Genomic DNA, 21,326 nt, shown 5'->3' on the forward strand with positions numbered 1-21,326 from the left:
TACTTACCCTGTACTATCATCATTTAGGTCTATCAAATCACTATGCTATGAGTTCTCTCAAGGTAGATATGCTAAATAAAGGTTAAAAGGCCCATTTCCAGCCAGGTGGGGTGGTGCATGCCTGTCATCCCAGTGGCTCAGGAGGTGGAGGCAGGAGGACGGCAAATTCCAAGCCAACCTCAGTAAGTCAGCAAGGCTCTAAACAACTCAGCAAGACCCTGTCTCTAAATAAAATTTTAAAAAAAGTTCAATCCCCAGCACCACTGCCCCCGCCCCAAAAGACAAGTCTCCAATTTGGGATACTTTCTACCAAGACCGTTTTTCTGGTTTACAAGAGAATTAGGAAACCACAGAAATATAATTTCCTTCCCCCAGGGTCAATCAATAGCACTCTCAATAGGGGAACTCCCATTTTACTTCTGATCACCTCCTTATTTGCCAGGCTAGGGTTTAAACTGAGCAGGGTTATCCCTTGGGGATATCCATTGTGATAGAAGGTAATTTTAAAGAAAAAGAGTTCAGTTTTTGAGCAATGTACCATGGTGACTGATGAAAAGGTTTGTAAAAAAGAAATAAATTGGATTTACCTCCGCAACTGCATCACAGCTACATCCTTAGAACTGTTGAAATCCAGCTGACGTAAGAATCGGTCCTTGACATAATGCAGCATGTTACCATGAACAGCATAAGCTGGCCGTTCCCGTTCTAGCTTAAACACAATCATGCCACCATCATGGCCTGGAGGACAGGGAAGAGTGAGAAAAGAATTAACTATAGGCAAAAAAGAAAAAAAAAATCTGGAACCAAGAGACGCACAAGGGTGATTATACATTTATGTGAAAATTAAGACAAGACACCTGCTATGGTTTGGATGTGGTTTGTCCCTCAAGGATTCATGTGCTGGAAGTTTGATCTTTAGCGTGGCAGTGTTGAGGTGCTAGAATTTTTAAGAACAGAGCCTAGTAGAATGTGATTAGGTCATTAGAGGGTGAACCTTCAAAAGGGATTAGTGTAATTCTCTCAGACTAGTGATTAGTTCCCTTGAGAGTAGGTTGTTATACTGAGAGTAAGCCTGGTGCCTAAATCTTCTCTGGCTTCTTTATGGCAATGAGATATCTCCGTGCCCACACTCCTGCCATGATGCCATCGGCCATGCTGTAACATAGCCAAGAGAGTCATCACCAGAGGACAAACAGTTGCCCCATCTTGGACTTTAGACCTCCAAGACTGAGTTAAATAATAAAATATTCAGTGTCAGGGGTTTTGTTACAGCAACAGAAAGACATTAATACAACACCTAAATGTATCCCTTATTTTCCTAAATAATTTGCCTAATTTTTGAAAAAAAAATTTTGGGGGGTAATGGGGATTGAACTCAGGGTCAGCTCTTTTTATTTTTTATTTTGAGATAGGTTATTGCTAAGTTGCTGAGGCTGGCTTTGAACTTGTGATTCTCCTGCCTCAGCCTCCCAATATGCTGGGATTATAGGTATACACCACCACTCCCCGCCTTGAAATCTTTATTCAAGTAATTTTCTGTGAATACTTTCTTAATACTAAATCGTACTGCCACATTTAGACACACCCTTCTCTGTATTCCCCTAAAACTTTGTGCAGACTCCATAATAGTACTTATTTCCATACTGTAATCATTTAAATCTCTCATTTCCATTATACCATTAGTTCACTGAAGGCAAAAATTGCAATAATTTCTAGTCTTCCTCAGTTCCCAGCAAATAAGAACAGTATCAAGATTATTTGCTAAAAAGATGAATGCTAGTGCTAAAGGCCTTTATGGTTCTGTTTTAAAAAATATTTTGCTCTTACCCTGTTAGCAATGTCTATCCCTTAAGGAAACATTCTATTCTTGTACTCCTACTGTCTGTTCTCCACACATAAACCACTACTATTACTTCCCTTCCCAAAATCTTACAATGGTTTTCCACTCACTCAGGACACAATTAAGTTCCAACCATGATTTAGCCCAGGTGTGGTGGCTCTTGCCTGTAATTCTAGCAGCTTGGGAGGTTGAGGCAGAAGGATCAAGAGTTCAAAGCCAGCCTCAACAACTTAGTAAGATCCTGTCTCTAAACAAATTATAAAAAGGGCTGGGATGTGGCTCAGTAGTTAAGCTCCCCTGAGTTCAAACCCTGGTACCAATAATCATAATAATGATAATGATGCACACTCTGGTGTGGTCTCCCCTTGCTATTACTTAGTCCCTTACTCACCATGCTTCTACTGGTCTCTGATGTTCTCTAACATGTTAAGCACTTCTCTTTGTCATCCTACTACATGTTCTTTGCATTTGCTCTCCACTGTTTCATTCCTTTTCACTTTTCTGAACACTCAATATAAAGTAATCCATACAATTGTTCCTATTTACTACCTCACCCACACCTTAATTTTTTTTTTTTTTTTTTTGTAGTGCTGGGGATTGAACCTGGGACCTTGTGCTTGTGAGGCAAGCACTCTACCAACTGAGCTATCTCCCCAGCCCTGCACCTTAATTTTTATAATTTTCTTCAAAGCATTTTTTTTTACCATGCATTTTATATATTTACTATTTATGGTCTTTCTCCCTAACTATGAATAAAAGATCCATAAAGACAAGGACTTTATTTTATGTACGGCTGTAACACCAGAACCTACAATGGGGTCTAGCACTTAATATGTATTTGTCAAACAAATAAATAAGACTTTTTAGTTTTTAGCTTCAACCTGAGACTCTAAGTGTCCCACATTAGCCTCCCATGAGCTCCTAGGAGCTACTCAAAGAGAATGAGCTATACCATTAATCATGGTACAGAAAGAGCACTAAATACTACTACTCTAAGATAAGGAAGAGTAACTTCAACTAAGTGGCTCTGAGAATTCTATTGCATAGGGTTAGCAAATACAAATTTGCTGGAGACAAAGCTAACGAAGAATTACTTTCAAGTAATTTGAACTAAAGCAATGACAACAAAAAGAAGAAATGGCCCTTACCTGCTGCAAAGAGGTTGAGGTTGGGGTGGGCAGCTAGGACCCAGAAACGATCATGGTCTCTGCGGAAGGTCTGAACCCCAGTCCTACAAAAGCAAATGGTACACAAAGAAACATTAATTTCTGAGGAATTGTTAGCCAACCACATGCAAGAATACTGAATGGTGAATCTGCAAGCTGATTTAAAAAGCAAGTCAGGGACAGTAAACTGTGTATCAAAAGTAAAGGCATCTATCATGTTAAAGTCTAGCAAGGAACAGAATGAGGAGACATCAGACTGATCCTATTATTTTGGTACTTCAATTTCTCCCTATTCATTGTAAATATTTTACTGTACTGTTTCATTTCATATTTCTTATTTCTGTAGCTAAAGCACTGGGGGGAAGGGAGAGAGAGAAAAATGTTCAAATTCAGAGAAGAAAAAGAATACACAGGGATATTTCTATTTGATAGAAAATTAATAAATGTTGCTGATCTCTAGGTCTCTTCAAGTTTTACACATGTTGAAGATGATGAGAGACAAAAAGGAACATTATAATCTAATTTTCACCTTCCTTTGGTACTGGAAATTGAACTCAGGGGTGCTTTACCACTGAGCTATATTCCCAGGTCTTTTTAAAATTTGTTTGGGGATGGACCTCACAAAGTTACCCAGACTAGCCTTGAACTTGTAGTCATCCTGCCTCAGTCTCCTGAGTTGCTGGTGTTACAGGAATGTACCACCACACCCAAGTTCCAATCTAATTTTTAAAAGGAGAAAGTAAGAGAGAGAAAGTGGCTATTCCTCTGGGTTTGGTCAGAAAGAGAGAAAGGGGCTATTCCCCTGGGTTTGGTCATACAACATCAGTAACTCCCTTACCGCTTAGACATATCCCAGACTCGAATACTCTTGTCTTCCGAATTGCTGAGGATCAACTCTTGGCGAGGGTGGAAGACAGCACAAGACACATTGTTATAATGGCCCCGACAGGTGTCAACCTCCCATGCCTTTGATTCTGAAGGATGAAAGAGGATAGGTCATTGCAATTCCCTATTACTATAAAACGATCCTCTTAATCAAGTTCTAAGTACCATTACAAAATACTAATACTAACTTCTGTCTAATAAGGCAGTTTTTCTCTTTCTTTCTGCTTCCTTTTTATCCCTTTGGTGCCAGGAATCAAACCCAGGACCTTGCACATTTGGCATATGCTCCATCACTGAGCTATACACCCAGCCTGAAAATAGGGTAATTTTCTTCATTTGAGACTCTCAATCTTTATATCTCTGTCCTTTCATTCATCCTCCCAGCAATTATAAAACCTCTGCTCCATCATTCTTCAGGTTTTTACCCTAATTTATTCATCCTGATAACATTTATCACTAGCTGCCATTTCAGAACAAATGTAAACTCCAGGACAGAAGCTTGCTTTATTTATGTATTTTGTTTGTTTGTTTGTTTGTTTATTTATGGTGCTGGGGTTTGAAACCATGGCTGTGCATATGCCAAGCAAGCCCTCTACCACTGACCATATAAAAAAGACCACAGAAAAAAGGGCAGTGCCAATGTTTCCAGGATTACATAAGATAATAACCTAAGGTAGGCCAAGTACAGTGGTACATGCCTATAAGCCTGAGAAAGGAGGATCTAGAGTTCAAAGCCAGCCTCAGCAAGGGCGAGGTGCTAAGCAACTCAGTGAGACTCTGACTCTAAATAAAACATAATACAGGGCTGGGGAAGTAGCTCAGTGGTTGAGTGGTCCCTGAGTTCAACCTCCAGTACCCTACCCAAAAAATAACCTAAGGTAGGAAAGCAGATCAAAATACAGCAGATCTGGTTACTTTACTTTGATGAGTAGCAGTCAGTTACTATCCTTTTCCCTTTCTGTTTTTCAGTACTAGAGACTAAATGCAGGGCAGGTTCTTGTGCATGCTAGGCAAGTGGTCTACCACTGAGCTATAGCTCCAGTTCCCAGCAGTCAATTTTTTAAGACATGATGATACCTTTATTGTGGTTCACTCACCATTCATGCGCCAGATCTTCACTTGACGGTCATCTGCTCCAGATACAATAAGGGGCATAGTGGGGTGGAAAGCAGCCCAGTTTACTCCACGATCATGACCCTATTTAAAAAAAAAAAAAAAAAAAAAAAAAAAATAGTTCTTTCAAAACAGCTTTGTAACCATCAGACAAAGCAAATCAATGAACCATGCTGGTTTGTAAAAGATGTCTCTAATTTACTCTTTGTGTGAAGACTCAAGGGACTACACCACTATGTAAGGTTTTGAACATTAGAATTATCATGTCAAACTACCCAATATTATTCCAATTCTCATGGCCATTTCAACATATTTCTACCCCTAAATTCAGTTTCATTTAGGATATTTTGCATTGTTTTTTACTTGCCTATTTCTTATTTCTCTAATTAGTAACATCTCAAGTATAAACACCTGTGTTAGCATGGTATAGAGGCACATGCCTGTGATCCCAACTGGTGGAGAGGCTAAGGTAGCAGGATTCCAAGTTTGAGTCCAACCAGAAAAACTTAGTAAGACCCTGTTTCAAAATCAAATTAAAAAATAAACAAACAAACAAACAAAATCTGGGGATGAAGTTCAGTGGTATTAGGCACCTGAGTTCAATTCCCAGTACTGCAAAAAAGAAAGAGCCATTTTATAACTTAATGCAGAAATTCTCAATGTATGGTCTGAAAACTCTTGGAACATTCCCAGGATTCCTTTAGGATGTCTGCAAGATCAAAACTATTTTCATAATAAATACTAAGACTTCACTTGCCTTTTCATACTTGTTGTGTAAGAATGAGTATAAAATTGAGTTTTTGAGAGGCTACATGATAGGCGATAATGTCACTCTGCAACAAATGGAAGGTGTGCTGATATAGTTCATGTTTTAATTTTTTGCAGTAATGAAGAATGAACCTAGGACCTCATACACACTATGCAAGCACTCTATCTCTGAGTTACAGCCCAGCCCTTTTTTTTTTATTTTGAGACAGGGTCTTCCTAAATTGCTCAGGCTGGGTTCAAACTTGAGATCCTCATGCCTTAACCTCCTAAGTAGCTGGCATTACAGGCAAGTGCCCCATGCCTGGTTTTGTTCATGTTTTAAAAAGTTCTTGGTTTTAGGCTTGGGACATAGCTCATGGCAGAGTACACGGTTAGCATAAACAAGGCCCTGGTTTCAATCTCCAGTTTCAATTTCAAATATGGTTCAAACTGACAGATACAACGTACATAAACAAAAACTGAGGTTCTCCACAAATTTTAAGAATATAGAGATTCTCAGACTAAAAAGTTTAAGAACTGCTAATCTTAAAATATTCCATATCCTATTTACATAGTTGTAGTTCATGTGTGACAAAATCATGGATAAGGCAGTTTTGATTCAGAGGTAATTTTGAGACATTTTGATGTGGTTAAAAGCAGCTGGGTTTTGAAGACAGAGAGATCCAAGTTCAAATCCTAAGTTTTTTCATTTACTAGATACATGTGATCTTCAGTAAACTGCTAATTTCTCTAAATATCAATTTTTTCATTTGTAAAATGAAGTTAATGATACCTACCTCAGTGAACAGCCATAAGGATTAAATCAGATATTTTTTATCTTAAAAGAACTAGTTTCTTTCCCTTATGCTTTTCTCTTTTCCCACAATGAACACAAGTTACTTACACATGGTTTATTGTAACACTGATTACATTTCTTTCTGCCACATGCTTCCAGAAGGTTTGAGAACAGGTTCTGCTTTGAGATAGGACAGTGATGGAGCCTATGTTCAACTTTCTTCCTTTCTCTCTACTGAATTTATAAGGCCACGTGAAGCTTCATTTCTCTGTCAGTTTACTCACAATTCTATTTCCCATGCCTCAAACAGCACCTGACACTCAATAAACACTTGTTGAGGTCAGGTGTGGTGGTGCATGCTTGTTATTCCAGTGACTCGGGAGACTAAGGCAGGAGGATTGCAAGTTCAAGTCCAGCCTCATCAATTAAGCAAGGCCCTAAGCAACTTAGTGAGACCCTGACTCAAAAAGCAAGAATAAAATGGCTGGGTGATGTAGCTCAGTGGTAAAGCACTTCTGTATTAAATCCCTGGTACCAATAAATAAATGGATAAATAAATAAATAATTGCTAAAGGAATAAATAATGAATGACATGCTGTGATTTTCCCCAGAGGACAGCCCACACCCAGCCACTGGCAGCAGAGATAAGTACCTCTAGGACGTGCTTCACCACTGCATCCGTAGTTCCAAATAGATCAACTCCAGTTATTCCTCTCACATCTGACTCCACTGCACCAGGGGACAAGTTTTTTTTCCTTAGACCTTTGATGGGGTAAGGAATGGGATGAAAGAAGCAAACATAATGTTATCATAAACAGCACAGTAGCAGAAGCAGAAAGGTACAGAGACAGACTAACATCAGAGAAAGGAAAATGAAATTTAAAGAGACAAGAAAGAAAAGAGACTCAAGAGCTCATATTTCTAAAAATGTTCAAAGTTCTGAAGTACATTCACTGTCTCCTCTTCTGTTCCTTAAACACTCAAAAGGCCCACTACTGGTTTTCTTTTAATGGAGACTGACCCAAATTTCTGACACAGCTCACTTCAAAAAATCTCACCCAAAGAGCTGTCCACTTCAGAAAATGCCCACTTTCCATTTTTCTGGTTCCGGGGACTGAATCCAGGGGTGCTTAACCACTGAGTCACATCCCAAGTCCTTTTTATTTTTGAGACAGGATCTTGCTAAGTTGCTTATGGTATTGCTGAAGATGGCCTTGAACTTGGGATCCTCCTGCCTCAGTCTCCCAAGTTGATAGAGGCATACACCACCACACCCAATTTTTATTCTTCAATGTTCTTAAAATATGGACTCAAATGGTAAACATTCAATTTTCACTTTTTTTTTTAATTGCATGAAATATATAACAATGCTTTTCCGTCATCTCAAAAAATTGTAAAGAAAAGTCATTTGGGCAGGCCACAGTTCAGTGTTTCTTAAACTGGAAGCTTGGAGGCAATTCAAAGGGAAGTCCCAAATGGGTTAAAGAAACAAACTAGATCTGTTAAGCACAAAAAAAAAGCTATCTGGCCTGGAAGAGACTAAAAAATATGATGAAAAAGATACTGTTTTGAAGAAAGAGTGCTATGCAAAAAGTATACTCATATCTTCTACTTGACCCTTGAACAGGGCACAAGGTAATTAAACTTCCCCATCACTTTTAAGTTCTTACTTAAAAGGCTGGTCGTAGACTTGAATATATGTATTTTGCTATAAAAATTTTTGGAGGCTAGCCTCACTGAGAGAATTGAGCCCCAAATCTGAAAACAATAGGCAAAAGACACCAGGATAAGATATATCTTATTTGTAAAGGACCCACATTTGTGTTCACCTACGCCTATCCTTAGAAGCTATTTGTGCTATTGTCAGAATCAAAATAATACAACTACTACCTTACATTTGAAAAGCACTTTTGATTTTCAACACACTCGAACATCACACAATTTGATTCTGATAACAACTCTGAGATAGACAAGCAGATAACAGTTTGAAGATGAGAAAACAGAATTGGGAGAAAATCTCATATCTGAAGTATTTGGGGTGCAGGGAGTGGAAGATGAAATTACTTAGCACTTGCAAAATAAAACATAATAACATGTAATGGAAAGAAAATAAAACCTTAAGTAGTTTCAAGCCTAAAACTTGGCATCAGTTGGAAAATATGAAAACTTAAGCTAAATTATACTCATTGTTTTAAAATGATACCTCTTCTATAATTATGGCACCTAAACTTCAGCACTGGAGAAGCAAGAGCCCATGGAGTTTTAATTATCTTGTCCCCCATTTAAGATGAAAATTTAGCCAACAGGCAAAATCATAAAGATGATGCTAAAAAAACCAAACCAAACCAAACCAAAACAAAACAAAAAAACAAAACTCTCCCAAAGCTTCATAAATACGTTATCACAAGGATGCCTTCTTTCACTTATCCTTTTAATAGGATCTGTCAACTTTTTCTAATGAATCTGGTGTATGAGACAGATTCAAAGAAAGATACAAAGACAGCTGTGAGGAACTTCACCTCCAATAAACTTCAACAAGCACATTAAAAAGAAAGCTGTATGACAGAACGGAAGCCTTTGTTGCACTTGTGTATAATGATCCAGGAAAAGGGGAAGGGTGAAACAGACAGATGAATAGTGACAGGCAGTGAAAAGATACTTAGAAAAAAAATATTTGAGCCTTCAACAAGTCACTCACTAGGACTGAACGACAGATGGAAAATTTCTACAGCAGCTACCCAAATCCAGAGGGAGAAGAGAACACGCTCAAAATGGACCAGTTTATGCATGCCTCCCAACAGGGACCAGGGGAAGCAGTAAGGAAAAAAGTATGAGGACAGGATTTGGCAGCATATTAATACTTTTTTATTAGTCTTTTAAAAAATTGAGCCTGAATTATATGAGCTTGACATGCAAAGGTGTGAGCATATTAAAAGACTTTAACAGTTTACTTGGAGGCTCAAAGCTAAAAAGATAACCTGGCTTCACAGTAGGATGTAAATACATTCCACCCCTTTTTTTGTGCGGTGCTGGGGATTGAACCCAGGGCCTTGTGCATGCCAAGTAAGCAAGCACTCTACCAACTGAGCTATATCTCCAGTCCCAATACATTCCCTTTTAAACAAATAGTTTTTGCCAGGTTAACACAAAAGATTCAGGCTATTCTAAGCTCGATTTTTATGGGAAACATCGAGAGACAGCTTCTCCTTTGAAGATTTCTACACTCTTGGTGCTTACCTACTAGCTCAGAGAGTGTCCCTTTCAAAAAGAGACAATTGAAATAATCAGAATTTTCACCAGTTCTCTAAATTTGGGGGTATTCATTCTCTGATTCAGAACTAACTTTTCCCTTTGTGAAATATTAGCCCTGATCTCTATCAGGTCTGGAAGCTAATTTCTCTTCCTGTGTTCAGAGTTATTTGAACCGAAGCAAAAAAGAGACCTACTGAAAAGAGCATGCTGGTTTCTAGAAAAGGAAAGAGTTAAGTGCAAAAGTCTAACCCAAAACCTCTTTCTACTTGATTAAATACCAAAGTATCTCCTTCTACACTGGCTAAGGGGTTACTGAAAAGATTTGTGGGTGCAGAAAAACACTTAGAAATAGTAAAGAGAACATTAACATTAGTAGGTGAAGTTAGCACAAAATTCTCATGAACAGACATACAAAATACAGCAATTACAATGTTATTATATAGTAATGCATGCAATTCACACATTCAAAAGCAAGTATAAACCCCACTGGGGTCATACTCTCCCTCTCTCCTCTGATCTAGAGCCCTTAATTTTGATGCAAACATGCTTTCTGCTTGCAAAGTATGAAGAAAAGTACTTCTTGCCATGGGCTTTCAATGATCACTAATGAGAATCCAGCCACCTGAATGCCCCAAATTGCTTTAGGTAGACCAGTGGGAATGTGCTATCCTAGCATTAGACAGCACAAACAGTACTAGAGTGGAGCAGTAGAAGGCCCTTCTTAACTCTGTGTTCTGTGAAAAAAGCCCTACTGCTTAAAACTCGAGTTTAGGTATGTAACAAATTAACTTCTCCATGATCCAGAATGGTATTAGCTGTATACCATTCCTAGAAGAACTGAGAAAATAATCAAAGTACTTTCCACAGCACGTAATTTTCTCAAAGAATTTGGGTTGGGAAAAACTATTCCAAGTAATTGTCTGAACTGCTGGAACAGTGTGACCTTGGATCTAACCCCCACAGGAGCCTATATCCTGAGATAGAGAGGGTACTTTGAATGTGTGCACAGTGAGAACCATAGTTAAGTTACTGGAAGAGTAAATGCTAAGTTCCCTGGTACTGGCAGTAAGGAGAGGGCACAGGCTCAGATGCCTGTACCTAGCTCCTCCTGATGGCATGGCTGGTCACATCTGGGTGTACTTCAAAAAGCCTAATCGGTCTGACGAAAAACTGCAATGGCAAATCCCTAGAGGAAGGAGTAAATTGCCTTTTCTCCAATACGATCTTGTCTATACCAGTCTCTTCTAATTCTAAGCCTTTGAAAATTGCCAAGACAGCATGACCTAGAGGTTCTACTCTCCAATAGTTCCTCTGTTCTCTTGCTTGTTTCTATGATGCATGAATCTTAAACAACTGCTACAACAACATTCCAAATATTGTATCCAGGAATTCAAATTTTCAACTAGATATTCATCATTGGCTTGTAAGAACAGCAAGTACCATATTGTCCCAGCCAACTATGCCACAAGGAAGTTGGGTAAAGTTATCACCTCTGCTGTTCAATGCAGAAAGATGACTCCTTTATTACCACAAAGAATCAGGCAAAGACCTACAAGGGGACCTCCCTTTCTCAGAATGAAACAATATTTTGCAGTCCAGTCACTAACTTTTCAGAGAACTCAATCTCCAAGAATTTTTAAGGTAATGAATAAAGACAATACAGCAAGCAATAAGGAAATACAACTGGGAAGAAAACCTCAATATTTAGAGTCTCATTTCCCAATTCCAACATAAAGCTCTTCCACCTATATCATAGGTATGGTCCTTGCTGTGCATTTAAATTCTTTGGTTAGCAACTTCTTAGATTTCCTTTATACTGCACTAAACACTTAAATCCTTATCTCAAAAGGCACACTATGAAAGGAGGAATTATTTCAAACATCAAAAATCTAATTATTTATTTCCATGTCCTAGAAGTCTGCCTACCAAAAGGTATTCTGAACAAAAAAGTCACCAACTCCCTTCTGTCCCATGTTCTTTACACTAAAAGAAATCTAATAGAGGAATCTTCCTATTTCCAAATAAGGCAACAAGATCCAAGAGTACTGTTCTCTCCCATTAATCTGTTTTCAAATTTCTTTTTGTCAAAGATGTATTCTTTCTTATTTGAGTAGAAAGACTGACTCTTAATCAAATACTCCAAAGGTACATAAATTTTAACTAAAAATGGATATAACAAAAAAGTTAAGCTAGGTATGGTGGCATGCACTTGTAACCCCAGCAACTTTGAAGGCTGAAAGAGGAGGATAACAAGTTTGAGGCCAGACTCAGCAACCCAGCAAGAACCTAAGCAAGTAAGGGAGACTCTGTCTCAAAATAAAAAAGGGTTGGAGATATAGCTCAATGGTAAAGTGCCTGTGGGTTAAATCCCTAGTAACAAAAATAAATAAATAATAAAAATTAAAATTTACTCAAAAGAATTTTCCAGAGTAACCACTTCTCACAGACAATACTTCTAACATGAAGATCCATCAAACATAAACAAACAATATCCTCAGAAACAAAGAGGCTATCATATGGGAACAGAATATTCTAACTTTTCCTGTTCTAAGCCAACTACCTTCACTATTTTAAGCGATTGCAGTTTTGCGCCAGACACGACAAGGTTGTCCCCTGAATTTGAGCAGCTCACCAGAAATATCCCAAACGCGCACAGTCTGGTCCAGGCTGGCTGATACAACCAGGTCTTCTGAGGGGTGGAACTGAGCACACATTACATAATGGTTGTGCCCCGTTAACACACTGCAAGGGAAAGAAAAAAGATAATACTAAATTAGAGGTGGAAATCAATAGACTCCTAAGTTAAATACCTTTTTCCATATTCAATAAATACTTATCCGATTTTACTTTAACGGAGAAAAAGGCAAGTAATTATAACAATTGTGAACTAAAAATAATAAGCAAGGTCATGTGTTTTTATCAGTAGCTCTCTTCTTGACTCTAATGCTTTAGTATTTAAATATTACTAATGTCAGAAGAACTTAATTGCATAGCTGTACTCTCAGACTAAAGATATATTAAAATATGAAAATAAATGGAATTTTAGTAATTTATGCTAGGAATTATCTGATAGATTTTAGTAGGGCATCATTAAAGGACACCATTTTAAACATTCCTTACTTCTTCACATAGAATTCTATGAGAGTTTTATCTCCAAACTCAAAGTAAATTGTCTAGGCCCTGAGTCAGACTAGACCCTAACTCAAGTTTTAAGGAAACAGAATTGAAAAGCAACTAAAAATTCTTGTTCTAAAAGCCTAACTTTACAACATCTTCTCTCTGGGAAGAAATTATCAGAAAATCCAGATTTACACATTACTGAGATTGTCTCTATATTTATTATTTTATATTTAAAAGCATCCTGCAAACTCTCAGTAATTAACCAGCAAATGTGGTACATTTGCAAAGAACGATCATTGTTCTGAAAATAAGTTAATCATGAAAAATGGGAAGAATTAAGACTCTTTTGGAGGCTTCTGCCTCCTGCTTTACCAGACACAGGTTCTAGATTGCCAGTTCCACACTCGGATGGTCTGATCATCTGAGGCACTCAGAATCCAAGGATATTCCTGAAAGATTTCAGACAAAGGCTTTGAATATTAAACAAACATGTTCTGTTAGGCTTCGGTAACTATTTTTTTTCTTTTGGGGGAGCGTTCTACTGCCTATCACCTCAGCTATATTAGCAAAGGAATTGCTGCTTCTGGTATCAGGCCAACTGTCTTCTCCCACCAATTTACCAGTTTTTCCTAACTTGGGCACGTTCACCTAAAAGAGTTAAGACTAGAAGCCAGACAGAGGCATAATAAACTTTCAGAGGCAGATGACATAATACATATTTATATTTGTTTTTATACATTTACATGTGTATATTTATACTTATGTAGCTAATTTTGCAAATTAAGATCCAGTGAAAGGCCCTTCTCCTTACTGTGGGATGGGAATACTGTTTTATAGTCTGACATCTCCTGGTTAGATCAGTTTCAAAAAAATTACCAAGTCTTAGTAATCAAAGCAGCAATATATAAAGAAAATTTGGTGCTGGGTACAATGGTGCACACCTGTAATCCCAGCAACTTGGGAGGCTGAGGCAGATCACAAGTTCAAAGCCAGCCTTAACAACTTATTGAAGTCCTAAGCAACTTAGCGAAACCCTGTCTTAAAATAAAAAAGAAAACAGGCTGGAAATGTGGCTCAGAGGTTCAATTCCCAATTAAAAAAAAAAAAAGACCATTTGGCTTTTCTGTACCTCCAGAGTTTAGCACAGGGCTTAACAAGTTACATAAACAATTACTGAACTGGGAAAAACAAACAATGAAAACAACAACAACAAAAAACAACAAGGTTTTTCACATGTTCTAGGCAAGGGTCTTCAGAAAGTGCTTTATGGTAATGACAAGTAATTTATACCTAATAAATTATCTTATTGAGTAATTATTATTCCCAAATGTTTCTGGTGCAATTTTCTCATTCTCTCCTATTCTAGCCTAAAAGATTTAGATTTTTAAAAAGGAAAAAAAGTATACTCTATCTGCAAATAATTGTTTATTTCATTACATTCTAAATTAATTCAAGAGATTTAAATTACTGGAGTCAAACAATAGAGAAAGTTAATTCTAATAGTACAGAGTTACAGGATGATCCATCCAGGTTGAGAGTGGATTAAAAGGTTGATAGTCTCTAATCTGTAATATACTGCTTAAATCTACTATGATACCTAACAGTTCAAAGAAGGCAGTAAGCCTGGCTACAGAGGATAAGGAGAGAGGCATGATTAATACTTCAAAATGTTTATTAGCTCATCAAAGTGGCATCTTTGCTTGACCTTTTTTCCAGGCATACGTATTACTAACAATACCCCACATGGGAATAGTCTGCAAACTTTGGTTTGCTAACACAGCAAACTTGAAATAAAATCCCTATTTTTCCCTAAAAAGAAACAATGACTTCCTCATGGAACCCACTAAATCCAATTACATTCAGTAATAAACCCGAGTGCTTCTTTTACAGTAAAAAACAAAGTAGAAAAGTGAACACCCAAAGATCCTAAAAGAGCCAAACCAATAACATAATACTTTTATCAAAGCATAGATTCTTGGAATGCAATAGAAAATTACTATGGAGAAACTAAAGTATGCTCCACAGCTAGAGCCATCATGGCTACTTACATGATGGAAAAACGTGGTGCGAATATAATCCAAGTGTCCAAGCAATGTGAAGAGACAGCGCCGAAGTTTGTAATTCCAAACCTGCAGAGACAAATATGTCTAACTAAGGAAAAGGATGTAAGGGTCTTGGAGTCAGGTGTAGTGACACACTTCTCTAATCCCAGTTACTCAAGAAGCTGAGGCAGGAGGACCGCAAGTTTGAGGCCAGTCAGGGCAACTTAGCAAGACCTTGTTTCAAGATAAAAAAAACAGGCCAGGGATATAGCTCAGTGGTACAGTGCTGGCCTAGCATGCCAATGTCCTATGTTTTATCTCTAGTACCACACATCAAAAACAAAAACAAAAAACAACAAAAAAAGGTATGCCTGGAAAGTGAGGACTGAGGATCTTGGGTTAGCATTTTTCAATAGAGAGGAAAATTGGTAGGGAGTCTTGCTTAAAATTAGAGGAAAAAAACAAGTATGAAAACACAGGTCAGCTAAACAATGTGAGGGTGGACAGTGGTGGGGGTGCTGGGTTAGGAAAAGCTAAAAATAAAATTTTGAAAAGGGGACCAGGGATGTAGCTCAGTTGTAGAAAGTTTTGCCTACTTTGCACAAGGCTCTGGGTTCAATCCCCTAGCACTGCAAAACCAATCAAATTATAGAAATGCTTTTCTTTCTTTGGGGAGAAAAGTTTTTTTTGTTTTGTTTTTTGTTTTTTTTTTTGTTTTTTTTTTTTTGAGACAGTGTCTTGCTCTGTTGCCCTGGCTGGCATCAAACTCCTAGGTCCAAGTGATCCTTTTGCCTCAACTGGAACCAGTTGAGACTAGCCTATGACATGCACCACTGTCCCTGGCTTGAGAAAGCATTTTAATAATAGGAAACCATTCATTCATTCATTCAGTTAACTTGAAACTCTTCTTTCTACCATACAATTACGTTTTGATCTTAAATATAGCTACCTTGACACTTTACCTATCACTTTAAAAAAGTAGATCTACGATTCCAAAGGAAAGAGTAATATAACATATGGCATCATCATCTTGACTCCTAATTTGATGGCAAATGATGCTCATACATTTGTAAGCTGTACTTACCTATCTTGTAAATAGACTTAAACTCATTATTATGGAAAATACTACATTACTCAAGTGAGGCTGAAGCCCCCAGTACTGCCAAAACAAAACTCATTTTAGGAAAAAAAAAAAACTATTTTCTTAAGTGATGGTCTTTCCTTTCTTAAATTATAAGAAACCCAAGGTAACCAATTTTTTTTTTCAGTAGTACTGAGGATTGAACCCAGGATCTCACAAATGCTAGGCAAGTGCTCTACAACTGATCTATACCTTCAGCTACCTTTTTGATTCATTTTTGAGACAGAGTCTCATCAAAGTCACCCATGTTGGCCTTGAACTTGCAAAATTCCTAATTTAGCCTCCTGACTAGCTAGGATTTCAGGCATATGCACTGCACCCAGTTTTGTTTTGTTTTTTTTTTTCTCCTGATGATTGCTTGAATTGAACCCAAAGTCTTGTGCATGCTAGGCTAGCACTCTACTATTGAGCTACACCCCCAGGTCCCCAAGTTAACCAATTTTTTTCATTTTTTTTTTTTTTTTTTGGTACTGGGCCTATCCCCAGGGCCAATTTACCATTAAGCTACATCCCCAGCCCTTTTTTAAAATTTTGAGATAGGGTCTCAATAAGTTGCTTAGGGCCTCACTAAGTTGCTGAGGCTGGCTTGAACTTGGGATCATTCTGCTTTAGCCTCCTGAGCCACAAGGATTACAGGTGTGCACCACCACATCCAGCCTGAACCAACCTTGATACTCAGTGTTCATCACTATAAATAACAAATACTTTATTTAGAAATGTTATGAGGTAATATTCTTAAGGGTCTTTAAGAGCTATCGGGTGGTATGAACTCCACTAACTACTCCCAGGATTTAGTGCCTAAACACTAGAAACAGAAAGAATGGTGCTTCCCATAATTCTAATCACTTTTCTCCATGGGTACCTGTCATTTCCCCCCATAACCTAAGTTCTGCCATACAATCTACAATGCATAATTTCTTGAAAAACAGTAACTTTTTTAATGAAGTAAATTTAACTCACATGGTTGGATATAATTAGATATGATGAAAATGACTTGTGGAGGTAAATAGACACAATTCTGATTGATTTTGTACTGGGGATTGAACCCAGGGGTGCTTTACCACTGAACTACATCCCCAGTCCTTTTTTGAGACAGGGTCTTCTAAATTGCTGAAATAATCAAGTTTACTTCATAAAAAAGTTAGTGTTTTTCACAAGCTACTTCAGGAAGTTATACATTGTAGATCATACAGCAGAACTTTGATGATAGGAAAAAATGACAGATACCCATGGAGAAAAGTGGCATCAGAAGTATGAGATGCATTGTTCTTGCTGTTTCTAATATTTAGGCACTAAATTCTGGGGGCAGTTAGTAGAAGCTCACACCACCTGATGGTTCTCTAAGACCATTAAGAATATTATCTCAAGCTGGGGATATAGCTCAGTTGGTAGAGTGCTTGCCTCGCAAGCATAAGGCCCTGGGTTAAAAAAAAAAAAAAAAAAAAAAAAAAAAAAAAAAGAATATTATCTCATTATAATATTTCTAAAAAAGTATATTATTTGTAGTGATGAACAATGAGTATCAAGATTGGTCCCAAGCTGGATGTGGTGGCACATGCCTGTAATCCCAGCGACTCAGGAGGCTAAGGCAGGAGGATTTTGAGTTCAAGCCAAACTCAGCAGAGAACCTGTCTCAAAATAAAAAATAAAAAGGGATGGAGATGTGTCTCAGTGGCTGGATTCAATCTCTGGTACCAAAAAAAAGAATAAATGTTCCTGAAGAACAGAAGCCATTTCTAAATTCCCAAAAGAGAAATATATTTGGCACACAGTAAGGATTCAATAAGTATTTACCAGATAAATGCTCTGGATGTTGTTAAAAGCCTAACTCTGTATGAGTGAGTTGTCTTGTCTTTCAGAAATTCCCAAAACTTCCCACATCCTTCTGTCTTTTATTCCCAATCATGACAGATTCTCTGTACCTTAATCTTATAATCATCTCCACCAGAGACAAATAGTGGCTGCTGCTTATGGAAGTCAATGCCTCGCACTGGACCTGGGGGAGAGGGCAGGCAACAATGTTAGAGAGAGTTGCTCTTTCTAATTTTTTTTTAAAATTGGTTCTTTTTAGTTATATGTAACAGTAGAATCCATTCTGACATGACTATACAAGCATGGAACACATCTTTTTCTAATTCAGACCCCAGTACTTCTCCTTTCCTCTACACCTGCTCCCTTTTCTCTACTGATCTTTCTGCCATTTACCCATAGTTATTATTTTTTAAAATTTCTTGTGGATGTACACAATGGTGAGATTCACTGTGGTGTATTCATATGTGAACATAGTAAAGTTATGTCAGATCCATTCCACTGTCTTTCCTTTTCCTACCTCCCCATTTTCCCTTCATTCCCCTTTGTCTAATCCACTGAACTTCTATCCTTCCCTGCCCCTTACCCTTATTGTGGGTCAGCTTCCAAATACCAGAGAAATCATCTGACCTTTGGTTTTGGAGACTGGCTTATTTCACTTAGCATGATAATCTCCAGATCCATCGATTTACTGGCAAATGTCATAAAGTTATTCTTCTTTATGGTTGAGTAATACACCACTGTGTATCTATACCACAGTTTCTTTATCTATTCATCTGTTAAAGGGCACCTAGGTTGGTTCCATAGCTTAGCTATTATGAATTATGCTGCTATAAACACTGGTGTAGCTGTGTTACTATAGTATGCTGATTTTAATCCTTTGGGTATATACCAAAAGAGTGGGAAAACTGGGTCAAACAGTGGTTCCATTCCTAGTTTTTTGAGGAATCTCCATACTCCTTTCCAGAGTGGTGGCACCAGTTTGCAATCCCACTAACAATGTATGAGTGTACCCTTTTTCCCACATCTTCACTCACATTGTTACTTGTATTCTTGATTATTGCCATTCTGACTGGAGTGAGATGAAATCTCAGTGTAATTTTAATATCCATTTCTCTAATTGCCAGAGATGTTAAACATTTCTTTTAGAAAGTTGCTTTTTCAATCTCTATGATGATTCCTAATTAGAATTTTTCAGTTCTATCTATTCCACATCCTTAAAAGGAACTATTATCAATCAAGGTTTTAAACTACTCTAAGAGGCAATAAATGCCTTATTATCTTTTTAATTTCCTTCTAGAAACTGACTTACCATCATGTTCATCAAACTTGTCAATGAGGGTGCACATCCGATAGTCCCATAACTGAATGACCCCATTGTGCAAACTGGTCAGGATCCAGGGTCTTTTGGGGTGAAAACTGAGCCCTGTGGGGAAATGATACAATGAACTAAATAAGGACCACAAAGCCACCTTCTGACAAATCTGATAATAAGAAGGAACATCTAGGTTAATCATAGGTTCATTTATTCATTCCACATGCTAGATAGCATATTGGATGGCAGAGGCTTCAAATTTTGTGTTGTCAGGTGTTGGACTTTGTTATATTTCTTCAAATATTGTGGGGCAACTTTTTTCTAGGATGCTGTTAAGTTACTTAGAATGTTCAATTGTTTTAAGACTTGATTTTAAGTTTTGCTAAGTGGGTGCATAGCAGTCTTTAGGCTCTAATTTGGAATCACTATTAAGGTAATAACTATCTGATGTCTCTATATGATACTCTGTAATATCATGAGGCCTTTGCATTCTGGCTGGAAGGAACACAAACTATTCCCAGCCCTGTGTGAGCTCCAGGGATTGCTCTGCCTTCTTTTCAATGGTCCTTTTCTAAGTTTTGGATAGTTCTCTCATATGCAAGCACAGATCAGTACTCAGAAAAAGGCCTAAAGGAACCACTTGCAGATCTCCAGTGTTCTCTCTGTGTGGCTTCCTCTTAATATCATGCCCAGCAAATTTTAGCAATATTTGCTTCCTCATATTCTAAACTGTCTCCTCAGAGAGTTTCACAGTGTTCTCCCTCCTCCTTTCTCTGCAGCCTAGAAACTAGGCATAAATTGAAACAATCGTAGAATTCACTGTACTTACTTCCCATCTCTTAAGAATCACTTTCTTGCATTGCCTGTTGTACAGATTCTAAAAACCTTTGCTTCATATAGATTGCTCAATTGTGTAGTATTTAAAATATGAAGGTTTATCTGGTCTTTGTTAGTCTATCATGACTATAAATGGAAGTCCTCAGATGTCACAAGTATTAACAATTTAGAGTACATCCTTTTAGATGTTTAATGTAGTTATGTACAAAGGCTTTATTATTTTATGAAAATGGGATCATATTGGTGAGTGCAGGAGCACATGCCTGTAATTCCAGCAGCTTGGGAGGCTGAAACAGGAGGATCACAAGTTCAAAACCAGCCTCAGCGATGGTGAGGCACTAAGCAACTCAGTGAGACCCTGTCTAAATAAAATACAAAATAGGGCTGGGGATGTGGCTCAGTGGTTGAATGCCCAAGTTCAATTCCCAGTACACCTCCCTCCTAAAAAAAAAAAAGAAAGAAAATAGGGATCATATTATAATGGTGTTCTGCAAGCTTCTTCTCACTTAAATATATGATATAGATCTATTACATTTAAGTACATATAAGCCAAACTTTTAAATTATTTTGAGAAGGTATTTAAAATACCTGCCCTCCTCCCACCCCACTATTAAAAGGCTGAGGCAGGAAGATCACAAATATGAGGTCAGCTCTGGCAACTTTGCAAGATGCTGTCTCAAAATAAAAATAAAAAGGGGTGGGAATGTAGTTCAGTGGTAGAGTGCTTGTCTAGCATGTGTAAGGTCCTTAATTCAATCTCCCTGTACTACAAAAAAAAAAAAAAAATTCCCCCCAATTTTTGGCTATCAGAAAGGCCTATTAAAAATACTTCTACACATAATCCAGGCTATTTGCATTATTACTACTTTAGGATGAAGACCTGAAACTGGTATAGCTTAGGAATAGAGAATGTACATCTAACATTTTGATAGATACTGTTTAATTATAAAAACACTATTGGTATACAATCTCATTAAGAATACAAAGGCACTTATTTTGCACATGTTGGCTAACACAAGATGTTATCAATTATTTGCTGTTTTACAAATCTAAATGTTATCTCCCTAAATGTTATCTCTTTGTTTGTTTTGTATTTCTTCAATTACTAAATGAGGTCAAGCTATTTTCATTAATTATGAAACATTTGCATTTTTTCAAAATCTTCTATTTTTAGAATAGGTTGTTCATTATTTTGTCTTCATGATATATGGTAACAGTCTAAATGGGTAAGTACGCTCAAATTCTTTGACATCTTTTTTCTTT

The 21,326-nt window shown here is 37.5% G+C and overlaps 1 protein-coding gene across 2 annotated transcripts in view; it reads right to left on the reverse strand.

Annotated features, from left to right (window-relative positions):
• The window catches only part of COPA (COPI coat complex subunit alpha), a 46,980-nt gene that overhangs the window by 24,041 nt on the left and 1,613 nt on the right, over positions 1 to 21,326 (reverse strand). For both annotated transcript variants that reach the window (XM_079133779.1, XM_079133778.1), the window contains exons 2-11: positions 19,224 to 19,337; positions 18,025 to 18,098; positions 14,968 to 15,048; positions 13,292 to 13,368; positions 12,432 to 12,541; positions 7,200 to 7,309; positions 4,989 to 5,088; positions 3,845 to 3,980; positions 2,989 to 3,071; positions 588 to 738 (exon numbers count right to left, since the gene is read on the reverse strand). In XM_079133779.1, coding sequence (XP_078989905.1) covers positions 588 to 738; positions 2,989 to 3,071; positions 3,845 to 3,980; positions 4,989 to 5,088; positions 7,200 to 7,309; positions 12,432 to 12,541; positions 13,292 to 13,368; positions 14,968 to 15,048; positions 18,025 to 18,098; positions 19,224 to 19,337 — 1,036 coding nt within the window. The remainder of the gene's footprint in view (positions 1 to 587; positions 739 to 2,988; positions 3,072 to 3,844; positions 3,981 to 4,988; positions 5,089 to 7,199; positions 7,310 to 12,431; positions 12,542 to 13,291; positions 13,369 to 14,967; positions 15,049 to 18,024; positions 18,099 to 19,223; positions 19,338 to 21,326) is intronic.

This window comes from Sciurus vulgaris, assembly GCF_902686455.1.
Source record: "Sciurus vulgaris genome assembly, chromosome: 1".
In the NCBI taxonomy this organism is placed as follows: domain Eukaryota; kingdom Metazoa; phylum Chordata; class Mammalia; order Rodentia; family Sciuridae; genus Sciurus; species Sciurus vulgaris.